The 19405-nt window shown below is 46.1% G+C and overlaps 1 protein-coding gene across 1 annotated transcript; it reads right to left on the bottom strand.

The window, feature by feature from the left end:
- Nucleotides 1-8258: 8258 nt before the first annotated feature.
- On the bottom strand, nt 8259-10400 carry IER5 (immediate early response 5). Its single transcript, XM_044267233.1, has one exon. It carries the CDS (start codon nt 10188-10190, stop codon nt 9225-9227), a length of 966 nt encoding a protein of 321 aa, XP_044123168.1. The 5' UTR covers nt 10191-10400; the 3' UTR covers nt 8259-9224.
- Between the last annotated feature and the right edge of the window lie 9005 nt (nt 10401-19405).

Here is a 19405-nt window from a genome sequence, read left to right as displayed (position 1 = left end):
CTGCATGGGCCAGGGCCTCCTGTCACCCTTTCAGAAATTGGGACGGAGGGCCAACAACAATGTCGCTTTGTGACTTTCATAGCTTTCGCAGCAAATGATCCCGCTACCACGTAGAGCTATTACCTATTTTGCAACCCCTCCGCCCCCATTCCAGAAGACTTTGCTGGGGGGATAATGCTGTTCCTCCATCTGGATGGGGCTGTGTTTTCACAAACACACTGCGGTTCTCAGTCCATTACCTTTTCGTCTTCTCACATTCTTCCTGTTTTCTGACTCGAAGTTTATTTTAGTCTGGTGTTTCTTTTGAAATCACCACAGACATCTGTCTCTCTTGCCTTCCCCATCCGTCCACCCCTCTCCTCTCCCACTCCCGAGTCTCATCCTTGCCTTGAGAGGCCGAAAACTGCTCAGCTTCCCTCCCGCTTCTCTCAGGATCTGGAGCCCCTTTGTGGGGCATGTCTCAACCTGTTCTCGGCCTCAGACTAATCCTCTATAACACTGAAAATGACAGATGAGGTCAGACTTGCTTGGGAGGGAAGGAAGAGAACATTTCTTACCCAGGAAACCACGCTCATTCATTACTGGCTTTCCAAATGAGAACAGATTACCAGGTTTGTGTGTGTGTGTGTGTGTGTGTGTGTGTGTGTGTGTTTCTGCTGTCAAGAGCCCCAACTTCTGCTTTCCTCCTAAAACATGCCTGCATTCTGATGTTTTGATATGTAAAGAGGATGAAGCATCAGAAATAGAGAACTTGAAATGAGTAGCAGGCGTTGTCGCTGGGGTCTGGGAGAGTGACCCTTTATCCTCCAGGATCCTCTGGCGTGTGTTAACCTTGCCAACCGGTATGCTGGAGTTTCAAGCTGCGAGAGTCTTCCTGGGCTGAGAATGAGGAAGAGAATGCTGGCTGCGGATACTAACAAGGTCCCTAGAGTGATTTATTAGTGTCTCCAGTCTCCTTTTATTTGACAGGAGAAGGAGAAGAAAGTGTTTATTCCTTCTGATAAGAGATGCATACTTAAGCAGTTTATGTATTCAAGACCCATTCCCCTCAGTTTGGTTGTTTCTGGTTGGTTCGGTCCTAAGACAAGACCCTTTCAACTGACCTCTCTAGCTGTCATCCTGGTTCTCTTTTGCCTTTTATGCCAAAGTTTTTGGGGGCAGCCAGAGCCTCCACATCCTTCACTCTACAACTTTATAGTTGGATTTTTTGCCTCCCATGTTCTACCAGAACCGCTCTCAAAATTCACCGTAACCATCTTTGGCTCGAGGACCTTTTCTTTGTTCTTGGTTTCCTTGACTTCCCTCTCCGCAAACTGTTCCTGCTAGCAGTGGTCCTCTTCCTCTTCCAGCTCCTACCTCTAGGCTTCCCTTTTATTGCTTCGGCCCTTCTCTCTAGCTCGGAGAGTTTCTTCTCTTTTCCTTCTTTCTCTTTTTTAAGATTTTATTTATTTACTTGACAGAGAGAGAGAGAGAGATCACAAGCTGACAGAGAGGGAAGCAGGCTTCCTGCTGAGCAGAGAGCCGGATGTGGGGCTTGATCATAGGACCCTGAGATCATGACCTGAGCTTAACCCACTGAGCCACTCAGGCACCCTCGGAGAGTTTCTTTATGCTCTCAGCTCTAAGAATCAACCCTAAAGTTGGCCACGCCCCCACAGATCCTTTGAAAAGCCTCCCCACCCCCACAAGCCCTCAGGCAATACCATATGGCAGGAGGCATCAAGAGGGAAGGAATAGTTTGGGGAACCTAGGCCTGAGTGACCTCAAGGTGAGAAGTTTCCACTTGACCCAGAGATTGGTGGAAAGATCTCCTTTTTAGATGTTGATATGCAGACAATCACCTGGGGACCTTGTTAAAATGCAGATTCAGTAGGACTGGTGTAGGGCCTGAGATTCTGCATTTCTGGTAAACTCCCAGCTGATACCCACGTGGCTGGTCCATAGACAGTACTTTGAGAAGCAAGGGGCTAGATCACACTTGACTAACTGTCAGGTTTCCTGGGGGTTTTCCTGCGTTGTTTTTGTAGCTTATCTGGAAATTAATCCAACTTGAGAACCAGGATGCTATTGTTTGCATCAACGTGTTCCCCATTGATGAATTACTTCTGGGTGTTCCTATGAACACTTGATTGATAGGACCCAGGGCTGGGTTGTTTATATCTTCTAACTTTGCTTTACAAACACTTAATTTAACCACCTCACAATTGTGAAGCAAGTGGATCCTTTCTTTTCTTTCTTTTCTTTTCTTTTTTTTTTTTTTTGACTATAAATAGAAACCAAGAAAAATGAATGATACTCCAAAGAGTGAGTCACATTTCAGATTCTGGTCCGCAACTTCTTTGCTCAGAGGGGTCCCAAGGACTAGTCCCGGTGTGAATTCTAACACTGCCTCTGTTTGGGTTCTCACCTGACTGCTCAAGACCACCTACTCACTTTCTGGACTTCATTTACTCTTTCCTGACTGATAAATAGGAGACCTCTCCCTTTCTGTCTCCTCTCATAGGCAGGTTCAGGAGCCTCAAGGAGCTGCAAGCTCCATGTTTAGGAGGCCAGATGCCTGACGCTGAGGTGACTCAAAGGTTGGGAAGCAGACAGCTGGTTCAGCCCACAAGCCAGAATCTCCCCCACACGGCATCTTTACAACTGTTCTTAGCTGTGCAGATTAGAAGCACCTTTTAAAAAGACATTGTGAAGAGGAAGTGGGGTGGGGTGGGGTGGGGTGGGGTGGGGGCAGGGAGAAAACCACAGAAATCATAAAGTAATAACCACCTCAACATAGTGTCCCATGTCCCTTAAGTTCAGCATCTGAAACGGAATTTTTGCTTTCAGGGATTTCTCCCATAGCCATAAAAATAAAAGCAACTCCAGTCTCTAAAGTAGGTTACACACAGAGAGCAAGCTGATAAATGCAGATGCCAAGGCACTTTCACCCTTTTCCAAACCAAAAATAGGACTTGGAAATTGTCTCAAGAAAACGGGTGCAGCTTGAGAAAAGCTGGGGATTAAAACGTAGGTGGGGTGCTCCTGCCCTGGATTCACTCGGCCCACAGCAGACCTTTTGAGCAGGACAACTTGACTCCGTGAGGATTCCCTGAAATGACTGCCCCCCCCCCCAGCCCGCAGGATCTCTTCCCACAGTCTGGTCTCACTCACTCCCCACCGGCCACCAGTGCTGCAGGATTCCAGCGGGCTTGTAACTATTCCCCTACTCCCATTTCTGGTAACCTACTGTAAAAAGTTTCTATTAATCAAAACCTGGATGGGGGAGTCAAGGGGAAGAGGCCCTTTTGGATTTCTTCATCAGAGCAGCTCTGTGATTCATTATCTGTTCTAAAAAGCGGCACATGCAGTTCCAGGAAAGGGGGAGCGGAAATGCTGTGTAGCCCAAGTTTGGGCTCCCCTGGCTTTGCCTCTCCTTCCCTTCATCTGGCCACAAGCCAGACTGTTTTTCAGCAGCTGCTCCTGTTTCTAGACGGATACTCCCAAACCCACCCCCTGCTATTATGATGGAATTGGGGGTCTGCTGAGGCACCGGGATTGGGCGACCAGCTACCACAGCTGTGGCTTGATCTCGGCATAGAGTCTCCAGAGATTCTGCACGCCTCAAGGTCAGGAAACCCAACTCTGCTGCATCTTAGCTGCGGGTAGCGTTCCCCATCACAGCTCTTCCCTGGGCCCTCAGACTCTTCCCCAGGTAAACAATGAATGTGAGTGTCCTCAGGAGAGGGTGGAGGGAGGACTAGGACCCAGAGAGAACGGAAAGAAAACTACAGCACTGAAGAAACGCTGGCTGATGCGGAGACTGGCTAGAAAGAGCGAGCCACGCAGATGTGGATCAACCCGGAGAAGAACTCAAATGGGATCCAGGAAAGGGATCAAGTATGGAGAGTAGCCAAAGGAAATCCTGCTCCTCAGAGACGAACGTCAGTGCTTTGAGCCAAAGGAAAAGAATGGTTTTCTTTTACCTTAGAGAAAGCAAGTTTCCGGGAGCTGCCCTGCCCCAAGACTTGAGAGACTGAATGGAGCGGAAAAACCAGCAGGTGGGAACACATGGCGTTTGGCACATCCCTGAGTTCTAGAAACACTGAAGGGAGCCTTGCCCTGGCATCTAGTAGAGTGATGGGCTGCGGCCCCAATCCTGGCACTAGGAAAGCCCAAATTCATAGGGAGAAAGCAGAGGGTGACCAGGGCTGACTTGGTGCCTAACGGGTACACAGGGGAAAGCTGGGTCTTACCTCCATTCTTTAAGATAGAGATGTGGCTTATCACACAGGCATGGGGGCTTCTTGTGACCAGGACCCAGAAAACTTCATTTGATAAAGTAAGTAGATTTATAAAGAAGCACCAGGGGCCTACTTTATGCTGGACCCTTAAGAGGATCACCTGCTGAAGATGCTCCGTGGCAGAGACAGCGACCAGATCAGCCCTTCCTCCTGCCGCATTGGGAAGCTGACAGCCAGGACTCACTCACCTGCCCCTCAGCAGGCAGCATTCAGTGGTGCAAGATGCTGCTGATCCGCAGAGTAGGGGAGAGGGAGAGGCCCTCTTAGGAATGCAGTCCCAGGAGGCTTCTTCCTCCCTGCTTGTAAGATTCCAAATGTCTGAGATAAACCCCAGGATATAGTCCAGCAAAGACGCTTTGGGCTATATTCCTCTGAGAGAGAGCTGGAGAAAGGGTTTTATTTTTAAAATCCTCATTCCTGCTGGGGGAGGGGTGGGTGGCAGGCATTGGGAAAAACTGTGGATCAGGAAGGAGGCATTCTACTAGATGCGGGTATCCTTTTAGACTTTCTGCTCTCACACATTCTCTTCTCTATACCCTCAGAAATTGTTAGGAAAGAACTCCAAGGACATGAGTTAAGATCACAATGGTTCCTAACATCAATTCTGCTTCCACTGTATTTTTCCTCCCAAGGCTTTCCACTGGGTAGAATTTTAAATGTGAATAATGGTTCAAAGGCTGAGAAACAAACTGCTCATTACTGGAAAGAGTGCCAGGAATCCTGGGAAGCAGACCTCACTCCCACCGGAGTTCTGCACCTAATAGTCATGGATCCTTTCATAGTCACGGGAGGGTGGGATCACTGTTTCTTTTCATTCTCGTCTTCTTTCAGTAACTGCTGGGATAAAAGCAAGCCTACAAGAATAAAAAATTCACAAACAGGACAAGAATATTTAGGGCAAGAGATCAGAAGTTCTTTGGTTATTCAGTGAACTGAACTAACTCTACTTTTTAAAAAAAAGTGTAAGGAAATAAGTGTCCATCAAACTCCATGTCGCAGTGGGTATTAGCCTTTCAACCCTATCTCACGGGCTCTGAGTTGTCGTGCCTAGCGAAGTTGAGGTAAGAGACTGAGTCTAATCCAGTGATAAAACGGAGCAGTTTTGTCATTAATTCCATTCCCAATATTTACTACCTCTTTAGTCTGAGAAGAATTCTACCAATGTTGCTAAATAGCCCATTCCTTTCTACTTCTCCTCCCCAAATCCAATCAGTGATGAATTATAGGGTTAGAAGGGTTCTTCTAACTCTAGTAAGTGCCTTGAGAAAATCCAGTCACCTGAAGGGGCAGTAAAAGCTTCCCATCCTTCATTCCTTTCCCCAAATACAATCAATGATTTCTGAGAGGGAAGTTAGGTTTAAAGTGACATAGTTAAGAAGCATTATACTAAAGCTTATCACCTTTATTCATTATCTATGTGATCTTCTTGGAGTATTCATCAAAGGCACTTTAAATGGACACCTGGGTGGCTCAGTCAGTCGGGTTTCTGCCTTCAGCTTGGGTCATGATCCTAGAGACCTGGGATCAAGTCCTGTATTGGGCTCCCTGCTTGGCCGGTAGTCTGCTTCCCCATCTCCCTCTACCCCTTCCCCTGCTTGTGCTCTAACATTTTTTTTAAGCACTTTTAACAACTATTTTTTACATGGCACTCAAAAATTTTTTTTTTTCCTAGACCACAGCTAAGGTTAATTTGATCAAGAGAAGAGGTCCCTCCCAGAGTGGTCAAGTGGTTAGATACTACAGCTGTAGCTTCATTTCTAGTCACAGTGAATCTGATTTAGATGTGTGTGATATCCCTATCCTGGCACTAGGAAGGCTCTTTTCCGGGACCTATCAATTAACATGGCTTAAGAAACATTCTATGCCCAAGCAATTCAGGCTAAAAATAACTCTATGGGCTATTTTTTTTTTCTTTACTCATCCCACAGAAAGCATTTGTTTGTCAACAAGATCTTTGCTCCATGAGTGTTTTCACTCCTGCTTACTCCTCCCTGAAAATAGAGTTGATACGATCAGGAAAGTCAGAATCGGTGTGAGACATACAGAACAAAACCATGCTGATGCAACTAGGCTTTGTAACTACCAAGTGTTCAGAGAATAAAAGAACCCAGCATTCACAGATAGGCTAAGTTTAGATTCTCCCTTACTCGCCTTTCTTACAAATATACACAATTCTTTGACAGTAATATATCTGATTTATCAAAATCACTTCTAAGTTAATAATGGTAACTGAATTCTGCTATGTTCACTTTTCTAAGGAATTTCAGGGGCATTAACTCATTAATTTTCACAGCCCTTTGAGGTAGGTCCAATTATCTCAATTTCACATTTGGGAAAACTGAGGCAGAGAAAAAGGAAGTAATCTGGAGTTCGTCAGATAATAAGTAGCAGAGCCAAGATACAAATCCAGGAAGTCTGGCTCCAGAGCCCATGCTCTAACCATTATACTACATTGCTTCTGCATCAATCCCACAACAAAAACAATGCTGTTTTCAGATTTCCTACAAAGCTATGTCTCCCTATCAAATATGTCCATTTACATTCTCTAAGTTAAACAGGAACATGGTCCTGTGGTTGATCTTAACGTGAAAACATCAATAGGAACTTTAGTCTTATCCAAAATATATCAACTCTCTTAAACACACCAAATGTTACCTCCTTTCAAGTATAAAAATGCACAGAGATAGCTGCTCAAGCATAATTACTTTCTAGCAATAGAAAATGTTTGCAAAATTCAGGCCCTGGACCCCCTCTTCAGTTTAAAGAGTCAGCACTCAAATGGATCTCTTGTGGCTACAACAGAACTCAAGTAGCTAATCTCTGAAAGAAAAACATGTCAATTTTAATAAGACTGATTAGACAAGGTTTAATTCTAAGAATATACTATTAAGGTGATAGAGCATAAAGCAGAAAGTTTCTTATACTTAATGAATCACTAATAGATTTGTCGAAAAGTCAAAGCACTGGCCTACTCAGCTATGACAGAAGTTCACATAATCAAGAATTTAGGAACACCAAAGCACCATTCATTTGCTCCTTCTCTAAGTAAGGTCATAACCCTTACTTAAAGCTTTGCCCAACCTCAATTTGTCCCATCTCACACCCTGTTTATTTATAAGCTGTTATAAACCAACACCAGCGTTTAAAGTACTAGCAACAATATTTTAAGATATCCTTCTAATTGATTTGCTTTTGAAATAGATTTCAAACACTGAGTATTTGCCTTAGACAAAAAACACTCTTAAATGCAGTGATTATAGTAAAATTGACGGATGATTTGGCTGTCATCACCTAAGTGTTTACCAAGACCCAAACACCAGGAGCAAACCAGGAAGTTTTGCTAAGTTCAATTTGCCTAGCCCTCCTTCCTTATCTAATTTGACACAAGCAATTTCCTTTCACTGATGCATTTACTTTCTAAGATAAAACAATAAAAGAAAAAAAAAACATTGAAAATTCCATCCTGACATCCACTGGACTGCGGGGCGGATCTGACCAACTAGGTAAGTCAGCCTCATCAGCTTCCTTCATGTGTTAGTTTATTTCAGTAACAAAACTGAAAGATAACCCGTTATATAGTTTAAACAGGATACTAAAACGTAGTTGTTATGAAAACATTTTTGCATATAGGAAGGGCTTGAGAAGTTGGCACTAAAGTTATTTAATAACAGACACCATTAGATTGGCCTGTAGAAAATCAAATTGGACTAAATTGACTTTTAAAAAAAGCAGTTGCAGTGACAGCTTTCAAGAAACTGGCCGGCCACTGACACTAGTATCTAATAGCTATTCTCCCATCCAGGGGAGAAACCATAAAGGGGTCTCTCTTGGTATTCAGTGAAGTCAGCAAACAATGTCCCCAGTCTGTGCATGACTGATACTGAGAACTACACTTTTCCAGGCCGAAGCATAGTTCCCCTCCTCCCACTTCTCTCCCAAACCAGACAGGTGATTACAGACAAGGAGGCAATTAAGTTGCTTCAAAATATTTAATACGTGTTAAACACGTAAAGTTACATTTTTATACAAAAATCAATACAACGAAGGAGAAAATACTGTACAAAAACCTTGTCAGCTCCCCCAACCTTTATACAACAAAGACTGGAGTCACCGTATCTACAAAACCATAACGTCTTTCCACTTAGGGCTTCTGTCTGTAAACTTTTGTCTCATTAAACACTTTTTAAAAGCACTGTGTAGTAGTTCTGATCTAGAGCTTTTAAAAATATATCTATTCTCTATAAACTCCATATTTCCAAGCTTGAACTCTTCTGTGAAGTTCATCAAGCTTTTTTTTTTTCCCTGTGGGGAAGACAAGGGCCGCTCATATTCCCTTTTCCCCCGAGTAATCACAGGGTATAAACGTTTTTCAGTGAGATGGGAGGGTGGGGGAGAGAAAGAATCCAAGTCTCTACCCCAGACTAAATCCCTCTAGTTTTAGGAAATCCTGTAAGGAAATGCCACTCCTGGCACCGGTGCGGTGCTAGCTTTCATGTGAGGGGTGTGTGTAAAGTCCCTTCCTCCCCCGAGTACGAAAGGGGAACTCCCCAGCGCCGGCGCCCTCAGCCGCTTCCTTCTCGGTGCTGCCGGCAGAGGAAAGTCCCTGTCTGCCCCCAATCTCCTAAGCCCTGGGAAAGGGGTGATGCATTCCAGAAGGACGAAATAGTCTTAACTCAACGAGACGAACAGACGTACACAGACATAACACTACACAAAAGTGAACGATCGTCCGCTGGCGACAAGCCTCACACGCCCAAGTCTCCAGGGGAGACCGCAGGCAGGCTTGGCGCCGCGGGGCCGAGCCCAAGGGCAGTCCGTGCTGCCCCGCAGCACCCGCGGTCTCCGCCCCGCGCTCAGCGCCTCCGGTCCCTGGGCCGTCTTCGAAGCCTCACGTCGGGGCCACCCCGCTGCTCAACCTCCTTCCGACGGGGTCCCGGGGCCTCAGAAGGCCACGATGGCTGTGCTCCAAGGGTTAATGTCTCTCAGCACCGGCTTATCGCAGCAGATCTGCCCGGGCTCGGCGGCTTCCGGACCGCTCTCCTCTCCCTCGGCTTCCTCCCGGCCGCCCCCGGGGCTTTTCCGCAAGAGTCCCGAGAAGCTGGAACCGAAGATGCTAATGAGGTTAGCCACGTTACCGGTCTCCATCTCCTCCTCCTCCTCCTCCGCCGTCGCCGCCCCGCCCGGCTGCTCCTCCGAGTTCCGGCGCGGCTTCTTCCTCGGGCTGGAACCGGGCGCCGGGCAGTCCCCGGGGCCGCCACCCACGCCCGCCGCGCCGCGCTTCCGGGAGCCGACGGCGGGCGGTGCTGGGGGCTCGTCCTCGGCGGGCCGCGGCGCGCAGCAGCAGTCAAGTCGGGGGCACGCGCCCAGCGGCCCCGGCCGCTCCTCCGTTCCCGGGGGGCAGCCGCAGGGACCGCGCGCCCCACGGGGCCCCTCGGGGAAGCCGTCCGAGCCTCCGGCGGGGCCCCCGGCTCCTCCCTCCGCCGCCTCGCGCGGTCCCTCCACGCAGCGCCAGGCAGCTTCCGCCGCCTCCGTCTCTCCGCCCCGAGGAGTGTCCCCGGCGCCCGTCATCGGGGCCGCGGGCTCGGCGGAGCCAGCGAGGCGCTCCGGCCGCGGCTCGGCGTCGGGCCACGCTGCACGGGCGGCCGGCGGGGGCGGCTCCCCCCAGCCCGCGGGCGGCCCGGCCGCCGGTTCCCCGGGCTGCGGCGGCGACACCGCCGGGCTCCCCGCGGGACCGGCCAGGTAGAGGCCCGGGCACGGGTCACTCAGGTAGACCTGGCGGGCGCTGCGCAGCACCAGCGAGACCAGCAGGTTCTTGTGCAGCTTGATGCCGCCGCGCTGGACCCGCGAGTTGTAGATCTTGCCCAGGGAGATGCTGACGATGCGGTGAGCCTCCAGCTTGAACTCCATCCTGCCTCCCCTTCGCGGGGCCGGCGCCGAGGTGAGGTGTGAGTCCCCGGCTCACGTTCGGAAGCTGAGAGGGAACGAGATGGCGTCGACAAGTCCGGTCCGGGGCTGGACCCTCGATACCCGAAGGCTGAAGAGAAACGACTCCGGTGACGCGCTCAGCGACCCCCCCCCCCCCGCGTCCTAGTCACCACACACAACAGCTCAGTCCCACGTCCGGTCGCTAACTGAGGGCTGCCCGGCCGCCCGGCGCCTTATATACGCCCCTCGACCGCCAATCGCGACGGGCCGCCAACCGTTCCAGGGCAGGCCGGCGCGCCCTCGTGCGCCGCGCGCGGCCAATCGGAGGCCGAGGAGGGGCGCCTGGGCCATTCGAACGTTAGTCCCGCGGAGCAGGCTCTTAAAGGGGGCGACGACGAGCCGCGCTGGCCGGACGGGTCCGGGCTTGTGCTCCGCGGGCGGGTGACGGGGCGGAGGCTGACGGGGCGGTGGCGGAGCTAGAGGGGGGGTGTGTAGTTAAGGATTCTAATGGCTTGTGGGCTGGCTAGCCAGAACCAGAGGGAACTAACCCGCTCGAACTTTCATCTGAGTATACCCCTGGGTAATAAATAGTATTACCACAAGGTATTTAGCAGGGTGCCTTGCCTTCCTGGAGTCACACACACACGCTTAGCATCGGTCGACTCTGACCCCCCCCCCCCCAAGAAAGAAAAGGGGGTTCTAAAAGCTCCTAAGTTTTTGGCTGTTTATTAAGGAATTGTGACTAGCTGCGAAATTACTGATTCTCTACCAAAGCCATCGTCTGTCGCCTTGTTCTCAAACACACTTATCCCATCGGTTACAATGAAAGGCTGTACAAGTTCTCCTCAGAGATTTCTCCTCAACACAAGCGCTGATCCGTTCACCCTTGGAAGAATCTACCAAGTTCTAAAAATACAAATAGAGAAGTCCTGTGTTCCCATCATGATGTCATACTTTTATTTTGTGTCAAGGTAAAAATACAGGGGAAGACTATTCCAGACTTTTCTGGTCAGTCATCAACTTAGTCTATCCAGGGATCCTTAGTACATGGCGTTAGGGCAGAATCACCACAGGGGTTGTCCAGAGTCCTGGCCTGGGTTCCTGGAGAGTCAGTCTGAGTTCGTTCACCTAAGCTCCAGCACAGACCTGCCAATGATTCTGGGTAAAGAACCGCAGGGCACCTTAGTTTCTCCAACTCTAAAAGGGAGAAATCACATACACATCCACTCTATTATGCAGAAGATAAATGACAACTCTCACCACCCACAGATAAGTGCATAATACATAACATAATGGAATATTATTCATCCATAAAAAAGAATGAAATCTTGCCATTTGCAATGACATGGATGGAACTAGAGAGTGTAATGCTAAGTGAAATAAGTCAGAGAAAGACGGATACCAGATGATTTCACTTATATGTGGAATTTAAGAAACGCAACAAACAAAGGAAAAACAGAGACAAACCAAGAAACAGACTCTTAACTGTAGAGAACAAACTGATGGTTACCAGAGTGGGGGGAATGTGTGAACTAGGTGATGGGGATTGAGGAGGGCACCTATAACTCCTGGGTGGCTCAGTCAGTTAAGGGTCTGTCTTTGGCTCAGGTCATTATCATTATCACGTTCTCAAGGTCCTGGGATTGAGCCCACATCATGGGGCTCCCTGCTCAGTGAGGAGTCTGCTTCTCCCTCTGCCCCTCCCCACTCCTGCTCTCTCTACCACTCTCAAATAAATAAATAAAATCTTTTAATTTTTATTTTATTTATTTGACAGAGATCACAAGCAGGCAGAGAGGCAGGCATAGAGAGAGGGAAGCAGGCTCCCCGCTGAGCAGAGAGCCCGATGTGGGGCTCGATCCCAGGACCCTGGGACCATGACCTGAGCTGAAAGCAGAGGCTTTAACCCACTGAGCCACCCAGCTGCCCCTACATAAATAAAATCTTAAAAAAAAAAAAAAAAAAAGGAGGGCATTTGTTGTGATGAGCACTGGGTGATACATGGAAGTGTTGAATCCCTATATTGTACACCTGAAACTAATATAATACTGTATGTTAACTATACTGGAATTAAAATTTTAAAAAGTGATAACTCTTGGCCACAATCTGAATCATAAACTTAAGCATAACTTTCTAAGGGACGCCTGGGTGGCGCAGTTGGTTAAACGACTGCCTCCGGCTCAGGGCGTGATCCTGGAGTCCCGGGATCGAGTCCCACATCAGGCTCCCAGCTCCATGGGGAGTCTGCTTCTCCCTCTGACCTTCTCCTCGCTCATGCTCTCTCTCACTGTCTCTCTCTCTCAAATAAATAAAATAAAATCTTAAAAAAAAAAAAAAGCATAACTTTCTTAGACTCCTCATGGAATAGTTGGCCTGATCTTATACCAGGGTTTGGCCAAGTGGGATATCTGGTTGGGAGAAATAGTGAAAAGTGGGCTTGGTAATGGCCAATTCAAGTCAAGAGGTCTCCAAAGGATGTGATGGCTCAGTAACATAACTTAAGCCACAACTTATTAATGGTAATTGAGACACCAGGCCATGAGACCCAGGGTTCCTCCCCTCTAGGAATTTTCAGCTTGCATAAAGGAGATAAAATAGTAACATGAATAATTACAGAAGCAAGACACATACTTTGAGTAATAACTTGAAAATTATTTCTTCTATTTTCTCTTTCTCTGAGAGTTATTAGTCACTATAAAACACTGATTAAGAATGCAGGCTTTGAAGGGAAGCTTCCTGAGTTGGAATTCTAGCTCCACTTTTTCTTGCTGTGTGACCTTTGGAAAGTTATTTTACCTCTCTGTGCCTTCATCTCCCCCCCCTCCCTTTTTCAAAAGACTTAAAAAAAATTTTTATTTGACAGAGAGATCACAAGTAGGCAGAGAGAGAGGGGGAAGCAGGCTTTCTGCCGAGCAGAGAGCCCGATCTCAGGACCCTTAGATCATGACCCGAGCTGAAGGCAGAGGCTTAACCCACTGAGTCACCCAGGGACCACCATATTTTCTATCTTAAAATAGAGATGATAGTCCCCACATCTTGGAGTTTTTGGGAGGATAAAACAAGGTAACACATGTGAAACTCTTAGAATAGCTTGGCACATAAGAAGCTATCAGTGGATGTTAATTAGAAAATATCACCCCACATAAGACCCAGGGGTGGGAGAAGAGGATGAGGAGAGAAGAAACAGATAAGAGAAAGAAGCTATGCTTGAAGAGGGTGTTGAAAAACACTGAGGTAGGATCCACAAGTTCTGAGTGGCAGAAGCAACAAAGTTTGATATAGGGAACATATCATTTGGCAGGTGTGACAGACATCTAGAGTAAGTGGTAAATGCTAGAAATAGGGGCTGGAGCTATATGACAGTGGGTCATGAACGTCTCAATGACGACATGGAGCCACAGGGAACTACCCAAGGTTGTTGAGTAAAAGAACCACAGAATAGATTATAGAACAGTCAGTACACTTAATTTACAACTGAACTATAAAGAGGATCACTCAATTATAAAACTCTTGTGAAAGTCTAGGCAAAGGGTCGTGAAGGCCTGAACTAAGAGGAGGTAAGAACTAAAAAACAAAAAATAAACAAAAAAGAAAGAAACATAAGGAACCACCGTGATGATCTGGGATGTCACCACCCACTCAAACAGGGAACTGAAAGAGTAAGCAGTCAGTAAAGCTGCCCCACATGAGCTGGGAGTCTCAGCCCTGCCACTGCATTCATGGTCCCTCAGCACTGCTTTCCTTTCGCACCTGTCATGGTCAGGGCCCCTTTCAAATTGTGTGGGTCACTCAAGGCAGGAGCCCATCTTATGTTTGTAGCCAGAAGATAGTGCGAATATTTAACAAATGTATGATGCAGGCAGTAACCACCAGAACAGAATCCTAGAGGCCCTTATGGCACCAGGGTTTACGGCGGATTCCTGCACGAGGGGCCGAGTGGCCAGGAAAGGGTGCACTCAGGGGCCTGGGGCAGACATTCTGCCAACCAGCATGGAACCATTACAATGTTTTAACAACTGGGGAGGCCATACCAGTGTATACTGGGTGATTATGCACTTGGCTTAATGAATTTCTAATCATGATGTTGTCTATCAGGTACTGTGCTAGTCACTTTCCAAACATTATTTATCATCCTTATAAAGTTCTGAAAGTAAATCACAAAACTAGGACTCTGAAAGGCCCAGTAATTTCCCCCAAGTCATGAAGCTATAGGTGGAGAGGGTAGGATTGAACTGCAAACCCATGGGCTTCTAAAGCTAGTGCAGAGTTCAGGGACCAGGTTACATGGTTTCACCACTTATTTGTTGTGTGACTTTTGGAAAGTTATTTCAAGTCTAAGTGAAATGAGAAAGTCATGCCCAAGTTATTCAACCTTTTTGTGCCTCAGTGGCCTATTGTGTAAAGTGGAAATAACAATACTAGGACACCTGGGTGGCTCAGTCAATTAAGTGCTCTCAGCTCAGGTCAAAAACCCAGGGTCCTGGGATCGAATCCCACATCAGGCTCCTTGCTCAGCAGGGAGCTTGCTTCTCCCTCTGCCTGCAGCTCCCTCTGCTTGTGCTCGCTCTCTCTCTCTGATAAACAAACAAACAAATAAATAAAATCAATCTTAAAAAAAAAGAAAAAGGAAGGAACAATACCTAACAGCTCCCAACACCATATACACTTACTGAGTCTATTTTTTCCTGATATTTTTCTTTTTATACCAGTGCCCATAGTTAGCACTTGTTGAATTGTACATGGTTTTTCTACAATACCACAGAGTAGGGGCTGGGTAAGTGCCCACTGACTTGAAATTGAGCAAGGTCACTACTAAAATCAGGACTTCGAATCCTGAAACAACAGAATGGAACCTTGAGAACTGATCCGCTGTGCTCAGCAAGCTTTACCTCCCCCCTACTAAAAGACAAATCTAGAACATTTCCTGAGCTTTAGAAAGCAGGTAACTGAGTTTGAATTTGCCATTATCAGTTGTTGAGACTTTTTCAGTTTTTTTAAAAAAAAAGTGGTAGCAGTACAAGGACCCGGAAGCAACTGCTCTGGAAGAAGTGGCCAGGGCGTGTCCACGTGTCAGGTCCCCCCTTCCACCCCCATCCCCCACCCGAGCTGTTCCCACTCAGGTGCTCCTGGGCTCTGGCTAGAGGATTCCTGTAAGAGCAGAGCCTGCGTGCCCTCAGCTGTTGACTCCATTTCTTGTTGTTCTTCGTTTCTTGCACCATAGCTTGAAGACTAAAGATCCTTATCAGATGACTACAGAGCTTACATTGCCTTACATTAAGTTTAGTCTGTAGAAGAACAAGGCAAACACACCACAGATGATACACTCCATAGTCCACTCTATAAGTAAGTAAGGAGAACTTACACTCGTAAGTAAGTAAGGAGTACTTACTCAAGTAAGGAAGAGTGAGAGGAAGGGGGCTGGGATTAGGTTCTCTGCACGGAGCCTACCCTGCCACGTGAGGCCACTTGGAAATTGTCAGGGGTCAAAGTTGCTTACATAAGCGAATAGTCATTTGTATGAAATCCTGAGTTCTTTAGGGGAAAATTCTACAAAAATACATTATTAGCACTTTATGTAGGCAATACTCCTCTTGCTCTGTCAAGGAGACACAGTTGTTCTCTCTATTTATTTATTTGTGTGTATGTGAGAGAGAGCGAGCTCATAAGCTGTTGTTGTTGTGGGGAGAGAGAGAATCTGAAGCTGAGTGTGCAGTCCAACATGGGGCTCGATCTTACAACTTGGAGAATCATGACTTGAGCCGAAATCAAGCGTCGTATGCCTAACTGACTGAGCCACCCAAGTGCCCCCAAAGCCACTTTTTAATTCAACTTTTTCTCTCTCACATCTTACATCTTCCCCCCCCTCCCTTTAGGCTGTTGGACTACTATAGAATTTCTTTTTTTCAAGTAGCATTCGACCAGGAGTGGGCATCAAAACCTGCCCTTTTTTCCCTCTTCCCCATTTCCTTTCCTAAATTAGCCCTCCTTCTTGTCCTAATTTATATATCTTGGTTCAGAGAAACTTAGGTTATTTTTATAATCATCTTTGTCATACCTTGCCTCCTTTAGAACTCCTGGAGAACAGATTCCTCCATAAATAGAGTACTTAAACTCATTAAAATGAGGCTTCCACCCTCCCAAGCCACAGAATGAAAAGCTACTACCATATGAAATGCTAGGCCTGCCTTGATCTATGGAGTAGCCATGGGACCAATGGGGCTAGGGTGATCGAGGAACTGAATTTTAAGTTTTATTTACTTCAAATCTAAAAACTGAAACAGGGTAAAATCTTTTTTTTGGACACACAACCTTCTTATGTAATATTCTTGAAGATTGAAAATTTAGCATCTGAATCAATGCTACAATTATAAAATACAGAGCAGAGTTCAAAGGTTTAGTATCGAAAATAGAACATAAAATGTCTCATTCATATTTTTAGAATGGTTACATGCTGAAATTATTAGATTTGGGATATACTGACTTAAATAGACTATATTACTAAAATTAATGTAACCTGTTTTTTTTTTTTACATAGGTGGCTCAAATTATATTTCTTCTTTGTTAAGATTTTATTTATCTATTTGACAGAGAGAGAGAGAGAGAGAGAAGCAGGCTCCCTGCTGAACAGGGAACCAGATCATGACCTGAGAAGTCAGATGCCCAACCGACTGAGTCACCCAGGCACCCCTCAATTTATATTTCTGTTGGAAAATAGTCACGGTAATAAAAGGGTAGGGTGGTGTGGACGTATAAATATGCATGAGCATACTGTGAGCCATTAACAAATGTCCTTGACTGGAGAAGAGGGATAGGAGAGGGAAGATAAAGTAAAAGGGAAGTAAACTATAAAACACTAAGATGGTTGTTAAAACACTTAGTTTCTTAGAAAATCTAAGAAAAGGGTAAAAAACGCAGCCAATCGGCAAGACGAAAGTTCTTTCTAGAACCGACAAGTAGCCACACAGGTGGTGAAACACAATTCTACGTATCTGATGTGAGAACACAGAAGTTATCACAATAGTATTCTAAAATTCAAAACACAAACATGCAAACAAATTTCAGAAACTCACTTGGACAGCCCTGTTCTCCCGCGTGGTTAGAGCACGTTTATCCTTTTCAGATTCTGATGTCCACCTGGAAGCTGCAGGACCCTTTGTTTCCAACATGCCATTTTCCCTGCACAAAAACCTTCAGTGGCTCCCCATGACCTTTATGGCAAAAATCCAACCCTCTGGCCTGGTCTCTGGAGTACCACACAATACACGGTCAAAGACAAACAGCCTGGAATGGTGAATAGAGCCTGGTTTCTCACCAGCTGTGCATGCTCTTTATCTTATAAAATTGGGGAGTTGAACTAAATCAGTGGCCCTCAAACTCTGGCTGCACAGTAGAATCACCTGGGGAGCCTTTAAATACGGAGCTGCCCAGACCTCGCCACAGATGACTTAAATCAGAAACTGGAGCGAGACCCGGGCATTGGAATTTTTTAAAACTCCATAGGTGATTACAATGTGCAGTCACGCTTGAGAACCAGCAGACTAGATGATTGCTTTAGGATTACTTCAGGTCTAGAATTCTGAGATTCTATTAATCCAGGCAAACCTTTTTAACCTTTCTAGTACCCTGAGCAACAGAAAGGCCCCATCTCTTTCCCAGCTAGACAAGTCTAATCAAAAGTATTATGTCTACCTTCTACTTCCTCAACAGAATGCTCTTTCCCCTCTTGCCCAAATTCTGCACCACACTTCCTCCAGGAAGCCTTCCATGCCCACTGGTATTTAAGGTGTACTCACTTGGGCATACATACTCTAATAGTCATTTGTTACTTAAAACCACAATACCACTTGTTATGATAACCTTTTTATTTTTGTTTCGTGTTGTATTTACTTGCACGGTATTTATTTCACTTCTGCGTGGATATATTTCTCATTTCCCAATAACATTCAAGTGCTGGGAAATGCTATATTATACTTTCTTTGCATCCTTCCTCCTCTATACCCAGAAGCTTGAATATTGCCATGTACATATTGAGAGATCAATAACTAGTTGATAAACAAGTTATTAATGGGCTCCCCAAATCTGAGGCTAAACTATTCAAACACAGCCAGGCAGAGGGTAAAAAAAGAGTACTCCACATACATTACTCTAGCAGCCTATTAACCAAAATATCACATCAAATACATTTTATCTTATCTTAGTTCATGACCCTAAGCTCCGCCTTTTCCCTGTAAAAGCTATTTTTTCCCCCACAGGAAATAAGTTGATTTTTGAAAGTTTGCTTTTTCTGCCATGCTATTTTACAAATGTGTGACTTTATTACTGAGAAAATAATTGCTTGCCTACTCTGTTCTGATTAAACATTTATTATGGATTAATGATGTACAGAAAACCCCGCTAGGTAACAGCACCTTCTTTAGGGACAACCTGCATATCTTCAACCGTTAAAAAAAAAGAAAAAAAGTCTCGCCTCTTCTCCCCACTCTGGTTCTAATCGCTGAAGCTCATAGCGCGAATTCTAATCATCAGTCAAGTCCATTTTAGATCAACACAGCTGATCTAAATGCTAACATGAATGCTCGTTCAGTCTGAAAACCCCAAATCACTAACCCATCTCATGCTCATTTTGACTAAGCAAATTCTGAGTAAGTATTTATACAGACACATCCTGCAGTGTAAAAAGGAAGTTTCAGATCTGCTGTCTAACCAGGAGCTGGTGTGTGGATTAGCAGATTTATGTTTATAAAGCAGTCTGAGCGCTTTTGAGGAAAAAACGATTCTGGAATAGGCAGCACGCTCATATCCTTCCCTGCACCTTTATCACTTTATAAAGTTCTCTGAGTCCAACTCCTCTTAATAAAAGATCCTTCCTTTTGGCATTCCTTGAAAGTATCAAAAGATCATTGTGACCGGGCGCCTGGGTGGCTCCGTGGGTTAAGCCTCTGCCTTTGGCTCCGGTCCTGATCTCAGGGTTTGGGTATCGATCCCCGCATCGGGCTCTCTGCTCAGCGGGGAGCCTGCTTCCTCCTCTCTCTGCCTAAATAAATAAAGTCTTAAAAAAAAAAAAAATCCTTGTGGAAGGAAAAAAGGTGTCCTTTAAAAGTCAAGTAGGACTAGGATCCTGCCATTACGAGAATGGGTCAAAAGAGAAAAACCAGTTACAAAATGTTTTGTGGCGTTGCCCTTTTAAGAAGCGTAAG

Source organism: Neovison vison, chromosome 10 (assembly GCF_020171115.1).
Source record: "Neovison vison isolate M4711 chromosome 10, ASM_NN_V1, whole genome shotgun sequence".
Taxonomy (NCBI): Eukaryota; Metazoa; Chordata; class Mammalia; order Carnivora; family Mustelidae; genus Neogale; species Neogale vison.
The sequence above is the reverse complement of the archived record's forward strand: the minus strand, read 5'-3'. Positions and strand labels throughout refer to the sequence as shown.

Bases quoted from the DNA above. Each gene is read 5' to 3' on its own strand.
- IER5 (XM_044267233.1), bottom strand. From the start codon at position 10,190: ATGGAGTTCAAGCTGGAGGCTCACCGCATCGTCAGCATCTCCCTGGGC.